The sequence below is a fragment of the Nicotiana tabacum genome, chromosome 22 (genome assembly GCF_000715075.1).
Source record: "Nicotiana tabacum cultivar K326 chromosome 22, ASM71507v2, whole genome shotgun sequence".
Classification (NCBI taxonomy): Eukaryota; Viridiplantae; Streptophyta; class Magnoliopsida; order Solanales; family Solanaceae; genus Nicotiana; species Nicotiana tabacum.
In genome coordinates, this window is record NC_134101.1 from 75,711,261 (window position 1) to 75,725,000 (window position 13,740).

Consider the following 13,740-nt stretch of genomic DNA (forward strand, 5'->3'; position numbering starts at 1 on the left):
GTTCTTGATAGTAACCTTGTTCAGCTACCTGTACTCAATATATATCCTCATAGAGCTATCTTTCTTCTTTACAAAGAGAACTAGAGCACCCCAAGGCAAAACACGTGGTCTTATGAAACCCTTATCAAGAAACTCCTGAAGTTGTTCCTTTAATTTCTTCAATTCTACTAGTTACATTAGATATCAACCCTTATCAAGCAACTCCTGAAGTCAATACCAAAATCAATGTCCCTATCGGATGGCATGCCCGGTAGGTCTTCTAGGAACATATTTGGAAACTCTCTCACTACCGGAACTGACTCAATGGTAGGAGTATAAACACTAACATCCCTCACAAAAGTTAAGTATTCCAAGCACACCTTCTCAACTATATGTTGTGCCTTTAGAAAAGACACCACCCTACTAGGAACATGACCTAATGAACCTCTCCACTCCAAATTTGGCAACCCCGGCATAGCCAGCGTCACAGTCTTAGTGTGATAATCCAGAATAGCATGATATGGTGACAACAAATCCATGCCCAAAATTACATCAAAGTCCACAATATTGAGTAACAAAAGGTCTACCCTAGTATCATAACCCCCAATATAGATCACATAATAACAATAGACATGGTCTACCACAATAAAATCTCCAACATGCATAGACACATAAACAGGGGTACTCAAAGAATCGCGAGACATGTCCAAATATGAAGCAAAATAGGATGACACATACGAATAATTGGAACCCAGATCAAATAAAACTGATGCATCTCTATGGAAAATTGAACCAACACCTGTGATGACCACATCAGGCGACTCCCCCTTAGGTCTAGCTGGGAATGCATAGAAATGGGATGGAGTCCCACTAATCTGACCTCCACCTCTCGGACGGCCTCTTTCTGGCTGGCCTCCTCCTCTATTGTCCTAACCACCACCCCGGTCTGCTTGACACCCGCCTATGGCTGGCTGAGTGGATGGTAGAGCATTCGATGCCGAAATCATGGCATGAGTACCCGGCTGTGGCATACTGCTCTAAAGTCTAGGACAGTACCTCCTAATATGACCCTTACCTCCACACTCAAAGCACTCTCTCTGCTGATATGGCGGTTGAATATGGGGCTCACCTTGACGCTCCGGATAACCACTATGATAGTTATGAATAAAGGGTGGATTGATGAGAACTGGAGGTGCACTAAAGGCTAGATGCTTAGGACGAGACCCATAAGAACCACGACTGCCCGAAGCACCATGTGATGCCTGAAGCTCTGACTGAACCGACCTGATAGGATAGCCTCTACCTAATGAACCCCTGCCTATAGATGAGGCACCACTGAAACCACCGAAATAATGAGGCCTCTTATCAGACATCGGCCCCCTCTCTTGTCAATGAACCATCTCGATCCATCTAGCAATCTGTACAGACCTCTGAAAAGAAATATCATCTCCGGTCTTCTTGGTCATCTGCAGCCTGATACAAAAAGTGAGTCCATCAATGATTCTCCTCACTCTCTCCCTCCCAGTAGGAAGTAAAATAATCACATGGAAAGCTAGGTCCACAAATCGGTCTCGTACTGGGTAACAATCATACTGCCATGCTGGAGGTGCTCAAACTGATTGCGAAAGTCCTCTCTCTAAGTGAGGGGGATGAACTTATCTAAGAATAACTGTGAGAACTGATCCCAAGTGAGTGGTATGAACCTACTGGTCTGCCCTGAACATACTCCTGCCACAATCTCTTGGCATAACCATGCATATGAAATACTGCGAAGTCGACTCCATTGGACTACACTATACCCATGTTGCGCAATACCTCATGGCAATGGTCCTAGAAATCGTGGGGGTCCTCAAAAGGTGTACCACCAAAACAAATAGGAAACAACTTGGTGAACTTGTCCAACCTCTTCAACCCTTCGGACGACATCGTGGGTCCCTCCTCAAAATGTGTAGCAATAACAGGCTGAACTGCTCAAACTAGAGGAATTGCCGGAGTCTGATATCTGTGAGCCATCTTCTCTTGAGTGTGAGTAGTGGGATTCTGGGCTCCTCCCCCAGCCTAAGAGAGGGTTGGTGCCATAGGGAACACGCCGGCCTGGATACACTATCTATAAGGCTCACCAGGCGGATTAGGGCATCCTGAAGTACGGGGGTGGCAATGAACCCCTTTAGGACCTGATCTTGTCCAGCTTGCATAGTCTGAACAGGGATCTCCTCCTCCTGCTCGATCTGAGGCTCTACTATAGGTGTTGTTACGCGTGCTCTAGGCTGAGCTCTACCTCGGGCTCTCCCTCGGCCTTGGCCTCGGCCCCTGCCCCTGCCCCTAGTAGTGGCTGTAACCTAGGGCTTCGGCTCTTGATCAACTTTGGATAATGTACGTGTCCTCATCATCTGTGAGAAAAAAAAGAATAGAATGATTCAAACTCAATGATAGAATAAAGTCGCACGATAGAGAAAGAAAGAAGTGAAATTTCCTAAAGCTTTATATCTTCTAGAACATAAGTATAGATGTTTCCGTACCGATCCTCTAGACTCTACTAAGCTTGCTCATAACTCGTGCGACCTAGGCAACCTAGTGCTTTGATAGCAACTCATCATGACCTGAAATCCTAACCACGGGGGTGATGATGGCGCCTAACGTCCACTTGCGAGGCAAGCCCATATTAGCTACACAATATTCATGTTTAACAATTTTAAAAGTAGGCTAATAAGAAGGTAAATATGTAGATATTCAAAATATATATAATAAACTCCAAATACATTGTCCAGTCTAATACCGAAATCAGGTGTCACAAGTACATGAGCTACTAAAAATACTACAACCATGGTCAAAAATGAAAATACAAATATTTGAATGAAATAAATAGTATGAAAGATAAGAAGGGACTTAAGGGTCTGCAAACGTCGTGCAGCTCTACCTCAAGTCTCTGAGTAATGATAGTCTTCGCAAGCCTCCACTAAATGTTGCTGGGAGCCATAGAAGAATCTGCACAAGAAGTACAGAAGTATAGTATAAGTACAACTGACCTCATGTACTCCGTAAGTGCTGAGCCTAACCTCGACGAAATAGTGATGAGGCTAACACAAGGCACTCACTATAAAATTATACGAGTATAAGTGACAACAATAGCAGAATAGAGAAACAAGAACTAACATGAAAACTGGAATAGAAAATACATAACAGAGGGCCCCGGAATATCATCTATGCTCAAATTCAAAATACTACACATATACGGAACCAACAGTCAAAAACAACCATAACATATCTTCTCCATTACGGCATGCAACCTGATCCACACATATTATAACAATACCAATATTGTTGCGGCGCACAACTCGATCCCAAATAACATATCAGTATTTGTTGTGGTGTGCAACCCGATCCCAAATAACATATCAGTATCAGTTACAGTGTGCAACTCGATCGCAATCACAATATCGATATCCATTGCGGCGGGCACCCTGATCCCAGCGTGCAACCCAGTCCCAAATATATAACATGTTTGTACAAAACAACAACATACTATGGTGTATTCCATAATGTAACGCAATAAAGGAATTAAACAAATAATGACATAATACAGATAAAGCAGGCTATCTAACAGCATACAAAATATGAGGCAAGTAAAGGCTGTTAATAAACAAAGACACAGATACAAGGAGACATATGGCAAATTAAGGCATGTAATGAACAAAAGCATGAATTTAACTAACAAGGGAAAGTAACAACTGAAGCACTTAACACGTAGTAACATGGAATAAATGAAGGCATGAAGTAATTGAAGACAATCAACTAAGTAGCCGAGCCACACGCTTAACCCATGACAATATATATACACTGTTCACCTTTCCTATACGCCATCCCCACATATAAATCAATTAGCAAATAGACCAAGCAAGTCCTAATTCCCTCAAGTTAAGGTGAACCACGACACTTGCCTCTTTTCGCAACCAAATCAATATTCAACCATGGCTTTTCCTTTAGAACAAGCCTCCAAACTAATCGAATCTAGCCAAATATATTTCAAAAAATTCAAAATAAGATCTCAAAACTACCCACGAGTGAAAAAGATTCAATATTTAATGAAATTGAAAAAGTCAACCACTGGCCCGCTTTGTTAGAATCCGAGATTCTGACCAAATCCCGATAACCCATTCACTTCCGAGCTCAGTTGTGTGATTTCTTTCGAAATTCGGCCTCAATTTGACGTCTAAATCACAATTTTACAAAATCCCATTTTACCAAAACCCTAATTTATACCTTGAAATTTATGGATTTGGTGTTAAAATTTATGGAAAAGTAATTGAAATTGATTGAAAACTAGTTAAAGTTGCTTACCAATGAATTTGGGAAGAATGTCCTCTTCAAAAATCGCCTCTAGAGTCTTTAGGGTTGAAATATTGTGTAAAATAGCTAAGTCCTAACTTTCCCGTATTTTACCCAGCTGTAGACGTCGCAATTACAAACTCTTGCTCGCAATTGCGATGTTCGCAAAAGCGAATAGCTGTCAAGCCATCAGTGGACGCAAAAGCGACACAAAATTCTCATTTGCGAACCTCCACCCATTCGCATTTGTGATTCCACATGCGCATTCGCGAAAGTTGCCCAACTAAGCTCTAGTCGAATATGCGACACAATAACCGCAAAAGTGTAGCCCACAGGATTGCAATTGTGATAACATCTTCACAATTGTGAAGCCAACAGTCCCTCCCTATTTATCACATTTGCAATCCCAACTTCGCAAAATAGGGACTCGCAATTGCGAATAGGTCATCGCAATTGCAAGACTTGCAGTCCTGAAGCACCAGATAAAGCATTAGCAGTTCAAAGTTTTTCCAAAACACATCCGAACTCACCCGAGCCCCTCGGGATCCAATCCGATCATACACACAAGTGTAATAACATCATACAAACTCTCTCGCTAACTAAATCACTAAAATAAAATCAAATATCAATAATAGATCATCAAAACTCAAGATTTCAACTTTAAAAAAACTCATTTTTCACAATTGTTCACATAAAATGCCGAAATGCACTCGGGTCACCTGGGACCCCAACAAAATATGCGTATAATTCCAAAATATCATACGAACCTACCGAAATCATCAAAAATCTGATACGAGGTCGTTTATCAAAAACGTTTACCATAGTCAACTATACCCTCATTTTAAGTTAAAAATTATTTTTTCTTAAGAATTTTACGTAAAAGCTTTCCGGAAAATGATATAGACCACGCACACAAACCAATAAACATCAAATAAAGCTATGGTAGGTCTCGAAAAACTAAAATAAAGGCTAGTATTCAAAACAACCTATCGGGTCGTCACACTAGTGAGATCTCAATGTATATACGGACCTATGCGAGAGTAGCAGGGTCATTGGGATACTTGAGCATAAGGTCATATGGGGTGGAGGTCCCTAGGTTGAGTGGTTAAATGCATGACTTTGAGGGTTTTTAAAATAGAGGAGGAAGAGAATTATTGTAGCCAGGCATAGCTAGGATGTGTAGCTACGCTAGAATGCATAGCTAAAACCAGGAAGAAGAGTATAGGAAAAGGAGAAGCTTCAACTGTGCATAGCTAGAGAGAGTAGCAACGCAGTCGGGCGTAGCTAGGATGCGTAGCTACGCTCGCATGCATAGCTGAAACTAGAGGAAAACAATAGGATCTTCATATGCATAGCTTGAGTACATAGCTACGCACAGCTCCTAGGCACCCATTTTCTATAAATAGAAGGAGGCGGGGAGAGAGAATTTGAGCAAGGTGTTTGAAGCTTTGATATTTTAGAGAGAGAAAGGGTCAACCCCCACATCTAATACACTTCAAGGTATGATTTCTTGGATACATCTATGATGTTATAACATCATTATATATTAGAACTAACACATACATGGATCCAATCCATAGGAATTCACTTGAATCTTGAAGAATCACCAAGAACACCGAAGGAGAGATTTTCTTGGGTTTCCTTCAAAAGGTAAATTCTTCTACTCCAACCTTATTTATGAGATATAAATGAGTGTATATATGGTATTCATGATAGTAGAAAGTAGTTTAATGTGAGTAATTATGAAACCCTAGTTGGATATTGATGGTTGGTGGTTAGGAAAGACATAAATAGTAACTTGGGGTATTAAATGGAGATTGTTTAGTTATTTATAACCCTAATAGGCTATTAAATACTATAAATAAGATTGTTAATAATGGACACACACATTTGGTAGGAAAGATGAACCATAAGTACCTAAAGCCAAGAGTAAATGCCTAAATGGGTCTTGTTGGGTATTGTTGAACAACTCTTGACCCATGTTGGATATAATTGTGTAGATTGTGATTGGTTGAAGACCTTGGATACTTGTGGTAATGTTTTGGGAGCATATTCAGGTATTTTGAAACCTACTACTTCATGGAGTTTTCCCTCCAAATTTTATATCGTAAAATAATTTAGAACTTGACTTCTACTTGTAGATCCTAGCCTGTGGGGACGAGCGGGTTGGGATTACACCATTCCTTGTATTATAAATGGTTAAGTGTTATTCATGAGTTATTTCATTACAAATATAAAGTGTAACATTTTAAAAATATCCTTACATATTGAAGTGGCACTTGTTGAACTAAAAGATAAATTCTCATTTTGTTAATTCCTTTTTACATGAAACTGAAGAAGGTTTTCATTTGATTTTTGTTCAAATGGTTGGATCGATAATGAACACCATAAATTGATTGAAGTAGATTTATTTGAGGATTATAAGCTATGAATCTATTTTAAAAAAGTCAAATATTTTGGGAGTTACTAGTGGAGACCGCCGAGATTGGTTCAGATTTTGAATTCGTTACCATGGACTACACGTACTAGTATAGTGACATATTCCAAGATTAAGCTGAAGTTTGTGGGATAAAGTACCCTAATTTGTGGGCAAATGATCATTACTAAATGTAATGAGGTTAATCCAACTCGTACGGTACTACGGAAAACCGTCTGGACAAGTAGGGTCAAATATTTTTGGCTAGGTTGATCACCTAGTATTATTTCTATTATGTCAGTGACGATATAGAGCTTCCGCTAAAGTTAAAACCTCACATGATTTTGGTTGAACTTCAATTCTAAAGGAGATGTATTTGAAATATGTTTTACAATATTGTTTCATCTCCTTGTTTAACTTATGAATTGATATAAATGCTTCCTTATTATATCAATGCTTTGCATATCTTTTGATCTTCTTTTCTTATCTTGTCCTAATCTTTGGAAAAATGGCCCATGATTTATACTAGGCATGTGGAGCTTAGGCCATGTGGCCCAATTTTCATTTCTTTTTTCAGGCACCGGTCCTAAGCACTGCGAGTTCCCTAGATAGGACAAATCCACATCTCTAGTTGATACTTTTGGTGAGGCTCCACCCTTACTGTCATGGAGTTAACATTTAATTTATGCTTTTGGGTCATCGCGGTCTGTCTTGATCGACTATATTCATTATGTGTCATAGAGATTCCATACACAGTAGTAGTTTATTCCTTTGGGTTGTAAGTTATGGTTACTCATATGGAATGCATGAATGGACAATTAAATTTATGTATTTTGTTTAATGAAGAGAATTATTTTAAAGGTTAAGTTTCGTGCATGGGTTTTATTGTTTAAAATATTTATGTTTCTAAAGGCTTCCGCATGCATAAAAGAGAGGATTTATATATAGGTTTGGTTCGCTCGGGTCGGGTAGTGTGCCGAGTGTCGGTTACGTGGATCTTGGGTGACAAACTTGGTATTAGAGTACTCGGTTCTAAGTTGAGTCCTAGGATGTCTATGGAATAGTGTCTAGTAGAGTTCTCTTTATCAGTGTGTTGTGCACCACATTTATATCGGGAAGGCTACATGGACATTATAGAAAGGTTTTGTTCTTTCTCCCTATTCTAGATTGTATAGTAGAGCTTGAATCTAAGAGTTTTTTTAACTCGTGCATTATCTTGATTTGCAGAACATGGTGAACACACCCTGTAGTAATGTGAATAGAGAAGTTGTTCCTATACCGGATGCGACTTTGGGAGGAACACTCGAAAGACCTAGGGGACGACCTCCAAAGGCTGAAAAGGCATGGACTATGCCAGCTCCTGTAACTCCCAAAATTATGGAGAAGCATGAGGAAGAAGTTTATGAGGCACCTGCCCCACCTTCAATGCCAAACCGCTTAGATGAGACCATTTTCGGCATAAAGAAGGCCATGGATACTTTTGCTGAGTTCATGGCTATGCAGACTCAACAAAACCTGTAGATGAGTATTCAAGCTCTCCATAAGGGAGGCATGAGAGCACCAGTGACTAAGGATATGGCACAATTTTCCATGAAGTTTATGAGGCTCGGATCACCGGCATTCATAGGAACGAATCCTCTTGCAAATCCCCAAGACTTCCTTGGGGAGACAGAGAAGGCCACTTCATTTCTAGGAGTGAATGATCATCGAGTTGTTAGGTTAGAAGCCTACCAGTTGAAAGATGCGACCGACCTCAGGTTCAAAAGAGTGGATAAAAATAGGTTGGAGGATGCACCTCCAATAACTTGGGAATAATTCACCAAGATATTCATCAAGAAGTGGTTGCCGCCGGGAGTTAGGGCCACTCTAGTAGTATCATTTGAGATCTTAAAGAAGGATACTATGTCCATTTTAGAGTGGAACATCAAGTTTAAGAAGTTATCTCGTTATGCCCCTACATTATCCCCATGAATGATGACAAGATTGATCGTTTTGCTCGTGGATTGATTCTGAGTATTTGAAAGGATGCGGCTAGTGGAAGGAGGAACACTACTTATGCTGACTTTGTGGACTTGGCTATGGATCTTGAGAGTATTCATCAAGAGGAAAAGGTTAACAGAGAACAGAACAAGAAGGCTCATACCTTTGGTACTTTTAGTGCAGTGCCCAATTCAGGCAAGGGTCAAAATAGTAGGGGGCCATATGGGCCACCACAACCTATGGTACAGACCGCTTTCAGTGTCCCACTAGTGGCTTATAGTTCAGGACATGGAGGTTAGATTAGACCAACTCAAAGTGACCGCAGGACCACTGAACAGGTTCAAAGTAGTGTAGACTCAAGTTTCAGACATTTTGACTCTTCTCCAGTGATTCGAGCCCCATGCTATGGGTGTGGTCGAACAAGCTACATGAAGAGGTTTTGTCCTAATAGGCAACAAGGATCGAGGTCCCAGCCGATAGCTTCTACGGCTACTACTTCAGCTACACCACCCCCACCTCGAGGAAATGGGAACCATGGTGGTCGTAATACATGAAAGACACATCAAACAGCTGATATTTCTCTGGGGATTTAGCCTTGTTTCTATGCTATGCCTACTCGCCCTGCTGTAGAGGCTTCAGATATCGTTGTCATATGTATAACTCACTATTTGCACACTTGATGCTTATGCTCTTATGGATCCTAGATCAACGTTTTCCTATGTTACCCATACTTTGCTTTGAATTTTGGGATAATCTAGTACAATTACTTGAACTATTTTCTGTGTCCACTCCGGTTGGAGATTATGTTATTGCTTCTCGCATCTATAGGGGTTGTGTAGTTATAGTCTAGGATCGAGAGACTACAACAGATCTTATTGAGTTTGAAATGGTTGACTTTAACGTAATCATGGGGATGAACTGGTTGTTCAAGTGTTATACCACCCTTGATTATTGTGCTAAAGTGGTCAAGTTTGAATTCCCCAATAAGCCGGTTCATGAATGGAAGCGCAATATTGTCGAACCTCGAGGTAAGTTTATTTCTTATCTTAAGTCGAAGAAGATGATTACCAATGGATGCCTCTACCACTTAGTTAGAGTTACAGACATGGATGCTGAGATACCAACTCTTCAATTTGTACTAGTTGTTTGTGAGTTTCCAGATGTCTTTCCCGATGAACTTCCATGTATTCTGGCGGATTGGATTATTGATTTTGGGATAGATGTAATGCCAGATACACAACTAATATCTATTCCCCCATATAGAATGGCCCCACCAGAGTTAAAAGAATTGAAGGAGCATTTGAAGGACTTACTCGAAAGGGTTCATTAGGTCAACTGTCTCGCCGTGGGGTGCACCAATTTTATTTGTGAAAAATAAGATTGGTCTTTGAGAATGTGTATGACTATTAGCAACTTAACAAGGTGACTATATGTAACGACCCGGTCGATTATTTTGAGTTCTGGCACATCGTTCAGTAGTTTGAGGCCATGAGCAACTTCACTTCAGGTATTATGACTTGTACGCGTGGTCGGAATTGAAATTTCAGAAGTTCAGAGTTAATTTGGAAAGAAAATTCTCATTTCGGAAGATTTAAGTTGGAAGAATTGACTAAGGTTGATTTTTGAGTAAACGGTCTCAAAATCAGGATTTGAATGTTCCAACAGGTTCATATGATGATTTCGGACTTGGGCGTATGTCCGAATCGGGTTTTGGATGACCCGGGAGCCTTTCGGCGCCTATTGTGAAAGTTGGCATTTTGGAAGACTTTCATAAATTTGGGTTGAAGTATATTTCAATATTATCAATATCTTTTTGGGATTCCGAGTTAGGGAATAGCTCCGTATGGTAATTCTGGTCTAGGGAGCGTGTCCGGATCTGTAGGTCATTTTGGAGTCATTTGGCTAAAGCTAGAAATTTGAAGGTTTTTGAGAAGTTTGACCGGAAGTGTACTTTTTGATATCGGGGTCGGAATCTGATTCCAGAAGTTGGAGTAGGTCCATAATGTCAAATGTGACTTGTGTGCAAAATTTGAGGACAATCGGACGTGATTTGATAGGTTTCAACATCGATTTTAAATGTTGAAGTTTCAAAGTTCATTAAGTTTGAATTGGGGTGCGATTCATGATTTTGATATTGTTTGCTGTGATTTGAGGCCTCGAGCAGGTCTGTGTTATGTTATGGGATAGGTTGGTGTGATTGGATGGGGTCCAGGGGGCCTCGGTTGTGTTTCGGGATGGTGTCGGACCATTTTCCTTAGATTTATGATTGCTGGTTTCTAGTGTATCGGGTATGCATCGCGATCGCGGAATGGAGGACGCGATCGCGAAGAGCAAAGTGGACTGGTGGGATTTTTACACTACGCAATCGCGTATAATGGTTCGCATTCACGGAAGGTCGAGCTGGAGGTTCTTCGCATTCACGTCGGGGCTGGCCCGTTTGGTGAAGCTTGTTCGATGCGGTCTCATAGAGGGGTTCGCGGTCACGAAAGAGGAAGGGGATGAGCAGTGCAATCGCGTTCTGGGCATCGCATTCGCGAAAGAGAAACTTTTAGGCAATAGTTGATTGGTCTTCACGATCGCGAGTGGATTTCCGCGATCGCGAAGGGAAAAGACCTGGGCAGTGTTCTTTTAAAAGTCAAGGTTTTGGCTCATTTGCACTTCATTTCCTCCATGGGAGCCGGTCTTGGAGTGAATTTGGAGCTCCATCTTTATCATATATGTCAAGGTAAGTGATTCACACCTATTGCAAGTTAAATACATAGTTTATATATGGATTTAGACATGAAAAGTTGTAGAAATTTGGAGTTTTGAAGAAAAACCTAGAAATTGGTATTCTTGGACTTTTGACCATGAAAATCGGGTATGAAATGGAGAATAAATTATATATTTGAGTTTGTAATATTATGGGTAATGTTTATCTTTGAATATTTTCGAAATCCGGGCACGTGGGCCCGAGGGTGATTTTATCAACTTTTCGAACGAAGTTGGAAATTGTTATAAAATGACTAATTATGAGTATTATAGTATATTTTGATTCGGTTGCGTCATATTCGACTAGTTTTGGAGCAACGAACTTCAATTTGAGTTATTGGAGCGGCTTTGGAGCCGGTTATGGAACTTCAAAGCGAGGTAAGTCTCCTTTCTAACCTTGTAAGAGGGAATTAAGCCCATAGGTGAATTAAATCAATGCGTGCTTCTATTTGTGGGGGCTACGTATGCACGAGGTGACGAGAGTCCGTGCGTAGCTACTATTATGCTTAAGTCCGGGTAGTCTAGGACCAAAAAACATGCTATACTTGCGATATTTGTAACCTCATTGTCAATGTAAATTGCTTAAATCATATCGAACTTGGTTAATGAATTTCAAAAGGGCTAAACATCATTTTGCTTGACTTTTAAAAGAGAAATTGCCTTTTCTTGGATAATTGCCCCTTGATGAATTCTTGATTGATTGTTTCAATGTGTTATCTTTTATGGAACGGGATGAACTCCTCGGTAGATTAAATAGATGCATCTATGGTTCGCGCCATTCGACCCTCTGGCAGTGCACAATTTAAATATTATATTGGAACGGGTCGTATAACCTCGGCATGATTTGTGCATGCTTGTATTGCTTGCCTTGAAATTTATGATAATTGATATGGCCTCACTGGCCGGAGATATAAATTATTAAAAGATGAAAATAAATTTGGAGATTTCTTAATTATAAAAGAATTGTGTACTCATTTCATCAGATTGGGCTTACAGCCGTTCTACGAAGCCCATACTAAATTTCATCATTGGTATATTAATTATAGCCCATAGTAAGTCTCCTTTCTAACCTTGTAAGAGGGAATTAACCCCATAGGTGAATTAAATCAATACATGCTTCTATTTGTGGGGGCTACGTATACACGAGGTGACGAGAGTCCGTGCGTAGCTACTGTTATGCTTAAGTCCGGGTAGTCTAGGACCAAAAAACATGCTATACTTGCGATATTTGTAACCTCATTGTCAATGTAAATTGCTTAAATCATATCGAACTTGGTTAATGAATTTCAAAAAGGTTAAACATCATTTTGCTTGACTTTTAAAAGAGAAATTGCCTTTTCTTGGATAATTACCCCTTGATGAATTCTTGATTGATTATTTGAATATGTTATCTTTTGTGGAACAGGTCGAACGCCTCGGTAGATTAAATAGATACATCTATGGTTCGCGCATTCGACCCTATGTCAGTGCACATCTCTTTAGATTATTCTTGCCTGTGCGGGGAGATCCAGTGCCTCATTCTCTCATTGTGACTTTGAATCATATTGCTAACACCTACAAAGTAATCAACCGTGGCCTCTCATTGAAAGAAGTGCTCTGTGGCCCATATTTGGAGTAACAGGTTATAGATCTTCAAGAAATCATATCCCTAGGAACATGCGGACAGTGCTCTGAGAATTTTTGCCAATATCATAGGCACTAATGTGGCTTGGATGTTACCCTGGAATGTTGCCAAGACCATGGGTAGTAAGTTGATGTTGATCCTTCCTCTCCTTTGTGGGAAGACCAGCAATCCTAGAAGCGCCAAAGAGAAGGCTTTATGGCGGAGACTTTCCCAGGTATCTTGATCACACTGAAACTCTGCCAGGTACTACATGTAGCTCTCTCAATGTCCAAACCTGTCAAATAATTGGTCCAAGCTTACCCATCCATCTTCAGTGTTCCTCAAACTCTTACTACCTGCCAAAGCCAAAGCATCGGGAAACCTGTAGTCGAGCATGGTGACCGGTAGTATCGGTCTTCTCCTAGTAAATGGAAGCTCTATGAATCTGGTAACTTCTTCCAACGTTGGCACCAATTCACAGTCAACAAACTTGAAAACCACTTTGGTCGTATCCCATAATTCTATCAGCAAACAGGTACGCACCGTGTCAACCCAGATGTTCAGTAAGGCAGTCAATGCTCTTAAGTGCGTCATGATTTTGTCTCCATGCTCTCAGCAGATGTTCTTCCACCATTGCTTCAACCTATGCTGTGCTGCCATGACCATATTGATTTCGGGGATGTTC

At 40.4% G+C, this 13,740-nt stretch overlaps 1 protein-coding gene across 1 annotated transcript; it reads left to right on the forward strand.

Moving 5' to 3' along the window:
• The first annotated feature begins 9,608 nt into the window (after positions 1 to 9,608).
• LOC142175938 (uncharacterized) lies at positions 9,609 to 10,031 on the forward strand. Its single transcript, XM_075242949.1, has one exon. It carries the CDS (start codon positions 9,609 to 9,611, stop codon positions 10,029 to 10,031), a length of 423 nt encoding a protein of 140 aa, XP_075099050.1.
• Positions 10,032 to 13,740: the final 3,709 nt, after the last annotated feature.

What these genes read in the sequence shown, in the direction of transcription:
- LOC142175938 (XM_075242949.1), top strand. Translation starts at nt 9,609, where the DNA reads ATGGGGATGAACTGGTTGTTCAAGTGTTATACCACCCTTGATTATTGT.